Source organism: Manis javanica, chromosome 5, assembly GCF_040802235.1.
Source record: "Manis javanica isolate MJ-LG chromosome 5, MJ_LKY, whole genome shotgun sequence".
Classification (NCBI taxonomy): domain Eukaryota; kingdom Metazoa; phylum Chordata; class Mammalia; order Pholidota; family Manidae; genus Manis; species Manis javanica.
This window is the reverse complement of record NC_133160.1, coordinates 164,772,109-164,788,777: the sequence shown is the minus strand read 5'-3', so window position 1 is coordinate 164,788,777 and position 16,669 is coordinate 164,772,109. Positions and strand designations below refer to the sequence as shown.

The following is a 16,669-nucleotide window of genomic DNA, read 5'->3' as shown; positions in this document are numbered from 1 at the left end:
AAATAAATGTCTTTTGAATAATGAGAAATAAAAGTAGTAGATTTCCAGAGTTCCAAATATTGTAATTAAGTTCTAGAAAGCCACATCAGTATAACAATTTTCAGTTGATACTTGCTCTGCTTGTTTTAAAACATGCACATACACACACACACACACACACACACACACACACACACGCATGCACACACACGCACACACACACAGAATGACCATGAAAATAAAACACACAATTAACACTGACAGAATTATAGAAAAATTAAAGGATGAGAAAAAATAAGTATACCTTTTTAGCTGCATGGAGTGGGGGTGGAGTGGAAGGGATTGAGAAAAAATGGAATTTATTTGTTGCTTCTGAACAAACCACTTCTGAAGCTTAACTTTAGATTATAGCCTCTTGCTCTTGTTTTTCATTCTATCAAACATGTGAACTGGTGTGTTATCATAGTGGTATTTTTAAATGCTTGCCTTTTGGTATTTATGTTTATTAGTATCAGAGAATTATCTAGGAATAGTGAAAAAATTCAGAAACCCTCAATAATTAATACCATTAACAATAAAATAACATCAAAAATTAATATCATTATAGTAGATGATTTGAGAACAGAGAGCACAGACTTCAAAACATTTGAAAAAATTTTATCAAAGCAAACATTAAAGATGCCAAACAGAATAAACTCTAAAACTAAACTTTGATAAATATCTGGGATTTGGTATGGAATATAAAGAGAATATTGTATATTAATCCTGAAAGAACTTAAATAAAGAAGTATAAATCAATATGGTATATGGTCAGCACCTTAACCCATTACTTAACCACTGATGAAATTTGTATTATATTAATTTCACTTTTCCAACAAAGAGGACAAAATGAAGAATGAAGGGTATCAGAATTTGTCAAAAAGTTAACATCCTCCATCTTCTGCAATAAACACTGATCCACATACACCATCTATTTCTAAGGCTTTTAGGGATATGGACAGAGTGCATAAATGTGAAGGGATTTAGGAGTCAAAATTAATGTCTTTTAAGAAACAAATTGTGTTTTTAGAATAAAAAGTTCAATACAATCACCTGTGACTGTTCTATTTCTGCTTTGTTTAACTTGATCCCAAGGATTTCAGCAGCAACTTTCTGAAAACACAGGAAGACCTACATAACAAAAATAGGTTTACATGATTTAAAACAGGCACACTTAGTTACCTTCAAATAAATTGAACTTTCTAAAAAATGACAAACAGTAAGAATTGCAAAAATATTATGTACCAGATTATTATAAAAATAGCTTTGTCAAATACAGCAATGTATTTAGTGTTTAAATAGTTTAAAAAATTTTTAAACCATAACTTGAAAATCTATGCGATTTACCGAAATGGCCTAAACATACACATTTATCCCTAAAAACTTACATTTTTAAAGAGTTAACATAAGACAATTAATTACTGCTACTACATTAAAAACAAACGCAAAGAAACAAACAAACCCTACCAGCATAACAAACTCCTATAAGTCCTGAAGAAAATGAAAATAATTAGTCTATAGTTTAGTACTGGGTTTTTCACCACCAATCCATGTTGGTCTTTTGATCTGGCTTTAGCCTATCTTAAGAGTTCTGACTTTCCAACCCTTTTATTGCTTTAATCAATTTCAATAAATTCCTTATCTCAAACAAAACAACGTAGTAGTCTTTGCTGTATTGTATCAGTTTAGAATAAAGGAACAACACTATATTCCATTACTGGAGCAATATACTTCATTGTAAGTTAAAATCTACAAATACTTTTCTATAAACAGCCTTTCATACACAGTTAGCTTATGCTGGACCCACTATGATTCCTAGAGCTCCAATCCAGACATTGACTATAATGTACAACTTGTCTTTGCTTCATAAATGTCTTGTCATATTCTTATCTCTACTTATCTCATGATTTACTTACTGAATATTTATCAGATACACAAATTTAATTTTGATTTATAACCCAAAAGAGATACATATTCCTGAAAGGCTTATATCATTTGTACCCTAAAAAGCACGTAAAATAGTTCACAGATGGTCCATGTTCATGGAAAAATGGGAAGGTAGCATGGTGGAATGGAAAGTAAGAGGAAGATTATAAAGGAAAATGAGCAAAGATGTTTAGGAGATACAAACACAAAAAAGGGGTAGCTTACTGGAAGCAGTTAAGCTTTTATCCCAAGTATGAACAAAGATCCCCTGGTGGCTTGGTGTGACTTTTTTAACAGGGTCAATGTGGTTGTTGTATTGAGTACTCATTACAGAAGAGCAAGCATATGCAAAAAAAGAACCCAGCACCAACACCAATGAAAGAAATGATAGAGGCTTCAAATAAAGTGGTGGCAGTAGAGATGGTAAGAAATAGTCACCAGATTCTGGATAAAGAATCAACAGGACTTGATGATCGACAGATGTAGGGAGTGAAAGAAATAGGAATCAAGGATGATTCCAAAATTTTCTTGGCCTCAGCAATTGGTAGAAGGTTTGCCATTTACTGAAGCAGAGAAAACTAAGAGATCTGAGGGGGTAATATCAAGAGCTCATTCGATTCTGGACCTGAATTAAGTTGAGGCTGCCTATTAGACATCTGAGCAGAGATGCTGGGCACCCAGTTGGATATATGATTCTGGAGTTCAGGGAAGAGGTCTGGCCAAAGCCATGAGATGAGGTCACTAGAGGAATATGTTTAGAAAGAGATATCCAAGGACTGAGATCCTTGGGCACCAATATGTAGAAAGTTGGAGAGATAAGAAGAAATCAGCAAAAGAGACTGAAAGAGAGTAACTATGTAGGAGGAAAACTAGGAGGTGTAGTATCCTGGGAGACAGTCAAGACGGTACTTCGAAGAGTGGAGTACGGTGGGCTGTTTTATATGCTGCAACTAAATCAAGTGAGAGGAAGGTTAAGAACTAACCACTGGGTTTAGCAAAAAGAAAGTCACTGGTGGCCTTGACAACAGCAGAGGGTAAAGTATTGGAGGCAGAAGTCTAACTGGAACTGTTCAAAAGAAAATGGGAGAAGAGCACTGGACACAGCTATTTCCCAACACTCCACTGGGAAGTGGGAAAGAAGACACTGCCTAGAGAAACATGTGGGATCATGGCTTTTCTTGTGTTTAAGATGGGGAAATCATAATATTTTCTATTCTGACAGAATGATCCAGTAGACAGAAAAAAATGATGATGCAGTAAAGAGTGGGAATTGCTAAGCAATGTTCACTACTAGCAAGCAGAAATGGGACTGATGCACAAGGTAGGAGCTGGCACAAGCTAGGAACATAGGTAGTCCATCCACAGTAATCAGAGAAGATAAAGATATGGGAACAGATGCAGGGTAGGAAGAAGAGTAGGGTAAACATGGTGGCAGGGGCATGTGAGAGCTGTCTTTTGTTTGTTTCAAATTTTTTATAAAATATGAATCGAGGTCATCAGCTGAGAGAATGGATGTGCAAGTTTGAAGATCTGAGGAGAGAAGAGAAGCTATAAAGCAGTCACCCAGGTGAAGGGAGAAATGATGGCCTAGGGACATGTGGTATAATTACTGAACAGAACTAGGGCCCACTTGAGGTCAATGATTGTGAATTTTAAGTGAAACCTCCAGCACAGCTCTGTTTTTCTCTGATCATCTTCAAACACATGAGTACAGTCACAGAAAGGTGGGAGATTGGTTTAAATCAGAGTTAAGGTTTAGCCAAATGAGTCTAATAAGTGAAAGAAGGGAAAGAGACTGGAGGGTATATGCATGGCAATGATTTTGATTGGCCATGAGGTTGGAGTTAGGAAGAGAGGCAAATGAATGCAAGAGCAACGGTTAGGAACATTGAAGCAGTGTTAGGGTCAATGTCTTATAGGCCCTTCTGCAGCTGCAGACAGACAGAGCAGGGAGTCATGGGCATGAGCTGGACGGTGGTCACTGACTAGGCTGCCTGAACACTGCCATGAAATCGCAGAAGGGCCGCAGAGGTTTATAATGACAATGCATGGGAGTGAGTGGCTGAGGTGAGGTGGAGGACAAAGGCAGAGAAATCACTCAGCATTGCGATAAAGGTAGGATTAGACAAAGTTCAATAAGTGGGAACTCAACTCCTCCAAGCCATGAGGGCAAGTACCTTGGGACTGGTGATGACTACAAGTCTTAAGATGATTTCACAAGAACAAACTGTTTCAAAGTTGCATTTAAAAAGAAAAATGTGAGTATTTTTAATGGTAGTTCAGCATAAATATACAAGAAATACTAAGTGGTTAAATACAAGCTAGAATACTGAAAGTTAAAATAATTCTAAAACAGCAAAGACCCCTAGGAAGATAAGTGAGGGCAGAAGCCCAATCCACAGATGGACTTAACCAGAGAGTACTGATACTGTATTTCTTTAAATGGCAGGATGGGTATTTTTCTATGTTTGCATTACCCTGGTTACAAGGGTTCCAAAAGGTCAAATTTTTAAATAAGTCTTACCAAAAAAAAAAGATTAAGCACCCTTTATATTACTTAATATTTATCCTAAACATAAATACCATGAAGGAAATCATACAGGAAGAACATCAAAAAAGATTCAACCACAGAAAAAATTCAAACTTTCTTCGGTTAAAAATGTTCAAAAAAAATTAACAGCCAAAATAAATCTGAGCAGTGGAGAATATTTGCAAAAATTATGACAACTGGCTGCTATCTCTAACATAAAAATGGTCACAGAAAATTTCAAACAGATTATAAGTACAAAATGAATAGGTAATGAAATTTAAAACTGTCAACCTCAATAGCAATCAAAGAAATTCAAACTTAAATAGCAAAATGCCATTTTCATTTGCTTTTTTGCCTACCAAATCAACAAAAATTTTAAAATAAATAAATAAATCCTGAATGTTAAAAAAGAGTACAGTAATATGGTACTGATACAATGCTGGTGGTAATATGGAAAAACAACCTTTCTGCTGGTAATATGGCAAATAATGTTTCAATTCCCTTTCAAGGAATCCACCTAAAGGAAAAAATCAAAATATCAAAGCTTGTGGACAAAATTTTACATTGTATCCAAAGCTTGGAAATAACCCAAATGTCCAACAATAGGGATGTGGTTGAATAAATTTGTGAATATTATTTAATGGATTACTTAATGGATTATTAAATCTATTTTAGTAGTATTAAATGGTTGGCAAAATTTCCTACAGATAAATATATTAAATAAAAATGTAAACACAAAATTATTTCTATATTATGATATTAATATTTTCTAACAGTTTAGTATATACAGTGAGCCCTGTAATGTCACTACTTAGGTTTACAAATCCTGTCTCTACCACTTATTAGCCATGTCCCCAGATCCCCATTACACAGACTCATCTATGAGAGAGGTAATCAGAGTAGTAGAGCGTCAATCACAAAACACTCAGTAAACACAACCTGCCAGCAGCTGTTGCACTAGGTGCTAGTATTTGTGAGCACCAGAAAACAAAGACTAGAAGGAATCATACGATTTATGAATGATCACCCGTGGATGATGAGATCATGGGTGATTTATATTCTTTTAACTCTCGTATTTTTAATTCCCTAAAATAACCATAAAATTATGTTACATGAACTATAAAATTAATATAAACATAATAAACATGTTTAATCTATGTAATATCAACAGGAATTGGTTTATTCTATAAGTTAAGTAATGGAAGCATACTTCCTATGAATGAATATTAGTAAATAAAATCACTTATAATAATCAGTATTCACTATTTTACTTACAGAGTCTCCTGTCTTTGCTGAGACAAAGTGGCTACTAAAGCCATTTTCCTGGCAAAACCGTAAGTGCTTTTCAGGTTTTACTGTTCGCATATGTTCCAAATCAACTAGAAAGGTGGACAAAAATAACAAAATTCAATATTAGAGTTAAATGATATAATTTTAGCATGTTTAAATTTGACTTATTTTCCAATATATTATATCCCAGTTTAGACACCAGCTGTGTAATCTTGAGCAACTGAGTTAACTTTTTTATGCCTCACTCTACATATCTAAAAACTGGGAATAACAAATGTATCAACCTTATATAGAGTTTCTTGAAAATCAATCCATGCATACTGTTCAGTGACCAGCACAAGAAAAGTGCTCAAAAAATGAAAGCTACCATTCTTATTATCTGTATGCTTCAGGCATATTGATGATACTCAAAAACGATCTACTTAGTAGTATATGTGTAAACATAGTGACTTAATTGAAAGCGATCATATTTTCTCTGAAACAGTTGAATTATTTTAATAATTAGAGTAGTTCTATAATCTCTGCAAACTTTAATGTTAACCCAAATATGTAATTAATGTTCTGCTGAAAGATATCAATATTTCATTGAGTGTTTAACTTATTTACAGCCATGATTTAATTTCACAAAGATAAGACCTCAGTTGCTTCCCAAACCTAAAGTATACATTTTAAAAGTAATGGGCAAGGGAATAATTCCTTGAATAGCTGCAGGTGCTTTAAAGCAAAGTGCAGTACTCATCCAATACTAATTTTATACAGCACAGTCTATTTTCAAATGTGATCCTTTATTGAACAATTTCTCTTTTTACAACACTACAGACCCTATAAGGGTGTTGATTCAATGCCGTCAAATTATAAGGCGAATATATTCACAGGACTTAAGGACAACTAGGCTCTCTGAGTCAAATACAGGGAAAAAAAACTTAAACTGATTTCCTGAGGAAAGGACCCAACTAACTTGTAAAAACTTGTAAATTTGCAAATCTAGTAAGCCTACACAATAGTGGCAATTGATTATCAACTAAAAAATGCTCTTAGACTACATAAAAGGCTTTATTTAAAATTACATTGAAGGTCTTTATTTATAGGCTCAAGAGATCTTTCTCTAGAAGATTTCTGATCTATTGAGGGGATTCCTAAACCTTATTTATATTGCTTAGCTTGCATAATATGGATCATTTTTTTTTTCTTTTCTGGCCACAAGTTGCTGTTCCTTAGACATCACTGAGACCTTATTTATAAGAATAAGAAAAAAAAGTCCTGATACCACAAGCATCAATTTGTAGAAGACTAAAATAATATTAAGCTCTTATTAGCACTGACATTTATACTCTAGTTTACCATAAAACTGAGGCCAAAATACTTTCCTAAATCAACAAGAGTAAGAACAAATCATGTCACTAGGAAAATTCCCCAATGAAATCACTATCCAATTTTTTTAAAAACATGTAGCTTTTTATTTAATGTGTGTGCATTTGTCTTTTCTCATAGAACAGCCTGCTGCTGTTGGGTTTCTTTTTCTTTCTCTTCTTTTCCTCTCTCCCTCTCTACCACCTCCAACCCCACCAACTCCCTAACTATAAGTCATCTATAGCATTGTGGGATTTACTATATCCAAGAAGAAGGGTTTTTTTTACAATAAATATAACCATAACAGACAAGTACTATCACTGGCCAATTAAAAAAAATAAGAAGAATATTTATTCAACAAACATGTATTAAGGACCTATTATATACCCAGCACTATGGTAGACAGTGGGAACCCAAAGATGAAAAAGATACAGTCCACCTCCTAAAAGAGTCACCACCAGTATTATGAACATAAAAGACCAATAAGAATCCTAAAAGTTATTATAAATAACATATTCTGACAAATGAAACAGTACATATAAAAGAGGCCCTCACATATAAAGTTTTCGTCTATTGTGTTCAAATTTAGTAAGCAAAATAAAGAGGACTCAGTTACTAGAGTACTTCATTCTAAATAATCCAGAAATGTAAATTCTGAAGATGAAGTTATAGTGAGATACTGATAAAAATCTATTCTTAAGAACATCTTTAAAATTATTATCCAGCACCCATTACATGTGGTAACACTCTTACTGCTATTTTTTTTAACTCCTTTCCATCCTTCAGTGAACCATATCATTTTTCTGGTTTTCATATTTTATTTTTTTTAATGGAGTTAAAATTTTCTAATAACAGTAATACATGCTCATTTCCCAAATATTCAAAAAAATAATTATGAAAATGAAATTTAAAATGTCATTAACTAGAAACAACTAATGACAATATTTTGGTGTATTTCCTTCCAATATCTAAGCAACTGAAGGACAAAAGCATTAACACTGTATACACACAATTTCTTTTACTTCAACCACACTGCACTCTGCTTAAACATGTGCTTAACAATTTCAATGGATAACCACTTTATTGATCTTTCATACATTTATTCAACAAATATTTGAGTGCCTACTATGGCCAGGCATTATCCTGTGTGCTAATGAGCTTACATTTTAATGGAGGGAAAGAGACCAACAAGCAAAACAAGTAACAACAGGGAGTTTGAACAGGTAGTTCAAAGACCTTATGAAGGCTAAGGAGCGAGAAATCTGGGGAAAAGCCTTTTCTAAGCAGAGGGAACTACAAGTGCAAAGACCCTAAAGGAAGATTAAGTCCAGCAGATTCAGAGAAAATCCAGGAGGCCAGAGTGGCTGAAATGAGCTAGCAAGAGAAGGAAACAGTGGGAAATTAGGTTTAAAAAGCCAGGAACCATATTGCATAGGGTGTGTAAGCCCTGTGAAAGAGACCGGAAGTTAACTGTGAGAAGAAAAAGATGCAATCCGACTTATATTTTAAAGGGTTTGTTTGGCTGCTTTGTTGAGAATAACTATAAAGAAATAAATATAAAGCACTGAGGAGGCTATTATAGAAATCTAGGAAAGAAAGAGAAAATAGTGTTTGGACAAGAGTGGGGAGCAATAGAGACAGTAAAAAGGAGGGAAGATTCTCAGTATATTTTAGGGATAAAAAGTGAATAAGAAATGCTAAAGGATTTGAAGTGAGATGTACAAAGTAATCACCTGAAGATAGTTACCCTGGATTTAAAATGAGATACAATGTACTGTAGGTTTTGTTCCAGCCACAGTCAGCTGAGTGGGTAAAAGTACTGATCAGATAAAGATTAGCATTTTAGTAGACTGAGCTTTTCCTCACCACATACAATTACTGAAAAGGAGGGCAGGTAAACTGAAGATCGTAAATATAAAAGAGTGATTATATGGATGGAGCACAGAATCTAAGTTGGATAGGGAGGGAATTCAGGAAAATGAAAAATTTGTAAAATCAACTGATGTTAAGGTCTTGTGTGGGTCTAAATATTATTGGACTTCAGTTACTAAAGGAAATGAAGCTGGAAAACAGGAGATAATGGACAGATTAGGCTGCATGAGATTGGCACTGATATTACGGAAAGGGTGCAGAAACTGAGACCAACTAGGTCTTCAGAGTAACTGTTAATGTAGGTAGGGGGAGCAAGATGACTGGAGGTGGATAATTCAAAGAACTGAGAGATATTACAAGGACACTCTGACATTACCAAGAATCACAACAGCATAGTAATGGACTATTTGTGACCCAGGAGCCAAAGTCTTCAAGAAACTCAAGGCTTTCAAGGATTGGCTGATTACTCCAACTACTATATTTAGCAGGAGGTATAATCACATAATTTGATATTTAGATCAAAGACTTTTTAGGGAAGATGGAGAATGATCTGGAAAGAGCAATATGGAACAAGAAAGTCACCTACACCACCTGCTGTCCTAGAGATAATGCAAATATGGTTGGGAAACTTAACCCTTGAAAGAGCTTCAGGAGAAAGCAGCACTGACCTCTGGGAAACAGATTATTCCATTACAAAAGACAATGAGCACACACATGAAATGACAGTTGTTTAAAAACATTTGCTTGAGGAAGATGTTGAGAATACAGGAGTTTTACTGTTGTCTTTATTTGTAAGCTACTGAAGGCCGAGGAGAAAGGTCTCAGAAGTTAAGGATAGAAACTGGGGTCTGAAAAGGACTTCATAGGTTAAGAATGCAGGAGATACCAGTGATATCAATGTCCTAGGCTTCCTCATACAGCTAACATAAATAGGGATAGAAAACAGGAAGATGAAAAAATTCTAAGACTGTATTAGACAGATAAGAAAATCCAGAACTTTTTATGTCAAAACCAACTGCAAAAAAAAAAAAAAAATAACTTGGCTCACTCACCCTGAACTGGACATTAAAATGGTAAGGAAAAAAAAAAAAGCTGTCAAGGTACCAAAGCTGTCAGGTTCTTAAAATCACATGGTACATAAAATACATCACTTCACCCATAGATATTTTAGTATCATGTATTCTTAAAATATTTTGTTTTGATTTTATTGAGGTTCAAAGCTTTGTTTGATTTAGAAGCAACAAATTAGAATTTTGAATCTAAAGTTGTCACCTTCATCTTTTATTTGGCCCTGTTGACTCCAATGGGACACTACCTCCCTAAATTGATGTGATGGTTCAAAATTATTCACTTGCGTGATGTCCAGGATAAAGGGGTCTGTATATTAGGACAGAGATTTTCATGAGTACCAGGAAGTAAATGGTGTTTAGTAAACACTAAACAATGTTGATAAAATCACACTGTCAATTATCATCATAAAGTGTCATTATAGCAAAATATTTTAATACCCCAATACATGATCTTTGTTATTATTTTATTGATCTAGAGTGATGAGTTATACAGAAGAACTAGTCTCATATGAGAAATAACTTGTCTGTACTTCTCAATTGTTTGCATTAAGACAAATGCAGAAGAAACTGGTGCTTCAGTAATTCACTGATTCATTTGGAGAGGAAGTAGGACATGGTACTGAAATATAGTCTCCAGAGCCAAACTGCCTAGGTTTGATTCCCTGTTGTTACTATTTGTGGAACCTTGAGCAAATCAATCTCTCCTTGTCTGTTTCCTCATCTATAAAACGGGGACATGAATAGTACCTCATAATACTATTGTAATGGATAAATACATCTAAAGCAGGTAAGGCAATGGCTGGCACACAGTAAGGCAGAGAGTAAGCATGTGACTGGCACATACTTGGTAAGTATTAGTTAGTGCTACTGTGGTTGTCTGCGGATCCATCTATTCATGGACTGTTTACCCAACACTTTCTAAGTGCTAACCACTGAGAAGACTAAGAGGAACACCTGCAGAATGTTACTATTCAACAAAACTCTGACACTAAGAGAACAGTCATCTGTGTAAGACAAAATACAACAGGAGAACACAAATGGAAATTTCTAAAACTGCTTAGGGGGACAGGAAAGACATCACAGAGAAGACGTCACTTTAGCTAACTCCTGAAAGATGAGGAAAAATTAGACAACCTTGGGGGTAGATAGGTTGCACGTTCCTTACCAAAGAAATATGTGCAAAAGATCATGGCTTCCAAGAGCTGGTGATATCAGCAGGGCCAAGGCATGAGAGTCTTGTATGGGAAGCTAAAAAGTTTTTATGCACATAGTTAACATCTATACAGCTATACTTTTCACCCATCTTACCTCACATATTCCAGTCCACCTGAGCAAAAATATAAACACAAAAAGGAAATCCCTGTGAGTGACATACATTAGAAACTCTTCAACTTCCCCCTGTTGGATTCAAAGCACTTCTACTTACTACACAGTGAAAACTCTGTTTCTAAATTCAAAGAATAGTCAAAAGAAAATTACAAATGATAAAAAGAAGGTTGCTCTCCTACACATTTTATGAATATGACATTTTTTTCTGTTTACTATACATAGTTATCTATATATCATATATAACTCTATATCATAACTCTAAAAATAAAACATGGTAAGTGTTACATACATGCAGTTAATTATTGTTCTTCCTGAAAGCAATTGCAATCCTACCATTAATCAACCTAAACATTCAGATTAACTGTGCAGTTGCAAAAATTACAAGTTACCAAAAAAAAGGATAGTTCCTATACTTCTTCAAAAGATTTAAGAAAAAAAAAACTTAAAATTCAGTTGTTAAAGAAGTATAAATACCTATTATGTGTCAAGTACTGTGCTAAACACAAACAATAAGAGAAGAAAATAGACACCATTCTTACTCTCACATTAATAAGGGAGAGAGACTGATAAACAAGTAAACACATAAATAAGGCAATGTAACAATGATCATTAAATGGGGATAGAGGGAGGACAGATGGAGAGTAACAGAGAGCAGGAACCAAGATAACAGTTATGACAATTTTATATGGTAGCTCTGGGAGAACTCTTTGATCTGTGATTTAAAGGATTAAAACAAACCAACCGAATTAAGAGGTTGAAGGAGAAAAATGTCTCAGTCACTGTGACAACTAAAACAAAACCTAGAAGAGTAAAATGACTGAATAGAATTGGGGCAAACAAGCATAATAAGCAAGAAGGTATGTGTTGTATAACATGAGGATATTACTCAAAAACACAATGCAAAATCCCTGAAGGATTGCAACCAATGGCATAACATGATTTCTGCATTTTGAATAAATGACTGGCTCCTACAAGGAGAAAGGATGGAAGAAGGCAAACAGATGCAGAGAAGCCTATTTCAGGAGCCTTCTAAAGCAACCTACATTCTATTTTAGAATTTACAAAACACTTTGGGGCCCTGTAACAATCTTGGCAAAAAGGACAGCATTAATCTGGTTTCATCACAAAAAACTGAGGCCCAGAGCAACTTAACCAAAGTCCCAGTGCTAGTCATCTACCAGAATTAGAACTGAGCCATCTAATTAATTCCAAAGCTAGCTACTGTCTCACAAAGGAGAAAGAATATCAGCTTTGGGGATGGTCACTTAAAAGTCTTTTATTTAGTTTATACTAAAAGAATGAAGACACACAAACTTTAAATGCTCATTACTTTAAAAAGTGATTATATAACTAATTATTACTTATTAGTACTTTAAGTTTTCATTACTAACAGTAAATCATAAAACCGAGTTCATCTCATTATAAAATAAGATACTCTTTGCTTAGCACTTGATTATATAAAGTACTTTACAAAGTACTTGCAGCTGTACATACAAATCATGAAATTACTTAATGTTTAAAAATGATCCATCATGATTAGCCCAAACATGACATGTAAAATGCCCTTAATAATTTATTAAATTTGATTTACATGTGCTTAAAATTGTATATGTATTTTGACTTCTAAAACACACATACAATAATGCTAATAAACCAAGTAGACCACAACTTCTCTTTTTAAATCCTATTTGTTTACAGGTATTCAGGAGCTCCATTGCCTCTAGCTATAGGATTCCTGATACAATGAACAGATAGATGAGATACAGTACTAGATGTAATAAAGAGCTTAAAAACTAGATAATAATCAGAGCTACTGATCAGACCTAATGATGTAATTTTTTTTAATCTCAAAATTCTGAAAAACATTATAATAGTATCTATATTATTTTTCATATTGGTCTGAGACACTACAACAGTCCTTTTTTCTTAAATATTCATTCCTTAGAATGCTATAAGAACATATTCTATAATGAATATGACTTTTCATTCAAACAAGAATGAATGAATTTATGATTTTTTTAAAAAGAAAAGTAGTATATGATTCTAATTAATTAATAATATCTATTCCCTGTCATTGAAAACAGTAAAATTATAACCTATTTTTGCTCTTTGGTCCATACATGATGGCAGAAACAGAATATTCTCTGTGAAAGGATTGTAAAATATGCCACTAATTTAAAGAAGTAAAAGCAAAATACTTTTGCAAAATATAGCACTTCACAGATTTTCACAGTAATTTTTAGGTTATCAAGGAAACATCTAGAGTGTTGATCTGGTTATACTCAATTCAAACAAACTACTTGTCACATTAACTACCTCCAGGAAGTTACTCCAAACACAAAATAAACTGTTTATGCCCCTACTCAGATAGATAACATGACAGATTGTTATTAGTTGAAGACAGATGAAATACATTAATTTGATTGTGAGCATGTGTTTAATTTTACCCTGCCATGTACTCTCTAATGCTGTCTTTCTATGATGACATAGTAAATCATACTGTATTAGAACTGCTAATGCAAGAAAATAAAAAATTACTAGAACTTGACTTTGACTTTGTAGATTCTTAAAACAGACTTCTCAAAAAATTTAACTGCCTGAACATCACTGAGTTCCACAGATAAAGAAAAAAGACAAAAAGTTTTTCACTAATTTCTAGTAAAAATGTAAAAACCTCAGTGCAGTTTAACTGCATTTTTCCTGCGTGCTAAATTTTATATTTATGGTGAAATGTCTCTTTCTTCTTTTCCCACTTTTTACTGTGCTTTAAGTGTTTGTCTTATCAATGTGTACAAGTGTTTCTTCAAGTAAGAACATCTTTGTTCCAACATTCCCCTCAGGTTAGGATTTTTCTTTTAAATGTTTCATGATGCTTTAGATACACAGAAATTAAGGTTTTTATGAAACCAAATACACTGGGATAAGCTCATTATTGTTTAAGCTATGCCTATTTGGTTCTTTTGTTAATGCAGCTAAAAACAAAAACAGATTAACAAAAAAAGTATTCTTAAAAAGAATAATACAATAGCCACTCATGATCTTTTGAATAAAGAAAAATATATTTTTAGGCTCAAGATATCAACTGTGTCTAAAATGATATGCATTCCTTCATTTTACAGAAATACCACACAGGACTGAAAAATTAATGACTCACATCACTGTAACAATGAGTATCACAAACAAATATTCAGCAAAAGAAACAAGACAACAAGGATCACATGTAAATGACAGCATTATGAAATTCCAACATGACAGAATAAAAAATCACTTAGTGAAGCATACACAGATGATGAAACTAAAAAGAACAGCAAGGAAACCATCAGAACAAAGGATCATAGTTACCTCTGAAGGTACAGAGGATGGACACAGGCATCTGGTACGGCCTCTTAGCATGCTCTTATTTCCTGGCCCAGAATAACTACTCTTTTAAACTGTATATATTTACATACTCTCAAGTATGTATATCTCACTATATTAAATATTCCTACTAAAATCATAATAATACTATGACAGTCTTCTCTTCAAACCTAATTTTTCATATAATCATAAAGATGGGTCACTGTTACAAAAATATTGGTGGGTTTCATCATTTTTCCAAGGACCTCTATTAATCCTTTCATTATCAAATCATACTCTTTTGACCTACCTATATATGTCATGAGTCTTGTAGATTTCTCTATTATATCACCTGACTCTGCCAAATATTCATTTGTTACTTTGCTTCTAACAACTCTCCAGAATTTTTAAAGATTCTCCAAATTGTTACAAGATTTGTCCAATCACTTTGCACTGTATGTCTATTGTACAGTCATATATGTCACAGCTAACCTATAAAGATTCTGAGGTAATAATGATCAATACTGTCAATTCTGTAGAGTCACCAGAACATGAACAGCAGCAGCCAGTACCAAGAGAACAGGGAAGGAAGCACGTAAGAGTTTGTATTACTTCCTCAACTTATTTAGCATCACTTATTCAAGTACCTAAATTCCCTCTGGTGATGGATAATGGATAACTACATTTCCTCTAACTTCAAGCAAATATGAAATAACAGGTCTAAATGAGGACTTAGCACCATGGAGTAAGTAAATCTTCCTACATTTTTGGCTGTCTACAACTTTTATTGCTTTCTATAACATTTGTGCATAAATCATGAAGATCAGCATTTGCTCACATTCCAAAAGACTGGAAAGGAACTGGCAGTTTGCCTTTCCTTATTTTAATTCATATTTTGGCCATTCTTCATACGACTTCTTACTAGAGAATCTCATACTGGCACAGTACTGTATAGATTTGTTTGCAAAGTTCTGAATGATAAATAAATATAATAAAGTTCAAGTTCACTTATTTCTTTCATACACAGATTTGTATGAAAAAAGAAGTGTATTTGCCTTGCCTAAAGTATATCCTGGAACTTTCAAAGAACAGAAGCCATAGTAAGAATTGCCTCAACTGGCAATTTTATTATGGTTATTTAATTCTTCTTTTTATTTTCTTTCATTTTCCAATTGCCCACAATGACCATATATTAGATCTATTGGGAGAGGGAGAATAATAGAACATCCTTTAAAATAACAATGAAAAATAAAAAGTAAAGACTGCCCAATAACAACAGAACTCAGAGTAATAAGAAAAACTAACATTTATATAGCATCACACTGTTCTATAGGCACAACACATACCAATTAATGCTCACAACAACCATCATCAGAGATGAAAAAACTGAGGCACGGAGAGGATAAATGATTTACATAAGGACACACATCTAGGAAGCAGTGGAGCCAGAACTCAACACCCAGGAAACCTAGCACCAGCATCTGCATTCTTAATTCTCACCAAGCCTTCTCTTCATACATGCAGCCTTCTGGGACTGTCTTTTTTACACAACACTGTTTCACCATGTCATCCGAACTAGAGTAATAGTTCATCCACTTTCATTAGTATATAGCTTACTTTGTATGAACATACCACAATTCATACATACTTTTCCCAACTTATGGACCTTCAAGATTTTTCCAATTGTTCGCTACTACCAACAGTGAAGCACCATGACTATTCAGAGCTCGTGTCATCTGATACCTATGTGCAGCAGTCTAAGACACAGAGCAAAGTAAAACTGCTGAATCATAAAGTCTACGAACATTCAACTTCAAAGAAGAATGTCAAATTATTTCCAAAGTGGTTGTATCAATTTATAATACATTCAAGAGTGAATATTAATTTCTGTAGGTTCCCCTTATGTCTCTATCACTTGTTATTCTTAGGCATCTTGACTTGTACCTTA

The 16,669-nt window shown here is 33.9% G+C and overlaps 1 protein-coding gene across 2 annotated transcripts in view; it reads right to left on the bottom strand.

The window, feature by feature from the left end:
• Positions 1–16,669, bottom strand: part of RAB28 (RAB28, member RAS oncogene family) — a 107,041-nt gene that overhangs the window by 15,612 nt on the left and 74,760 nt on the right. For both annotated transcript variants that reach the window (XM_036990798.2, XM_036990795.2), the window contains exons 5-6: positions 5,750–5,853; positions 1,072–1,149 (exon numbers count right to left, since the gene is read on the bottom strand). In XM_036990798.2, the coding sequence (XP_036846693.2) occupies positions 1,072–1,149; positions 5,750–5,853 (182 nt within the window). The remainder of the gene's footprint in view (positions 1–1,071; positions 1,150–5,749; positions 5,854–16,669) is intronic.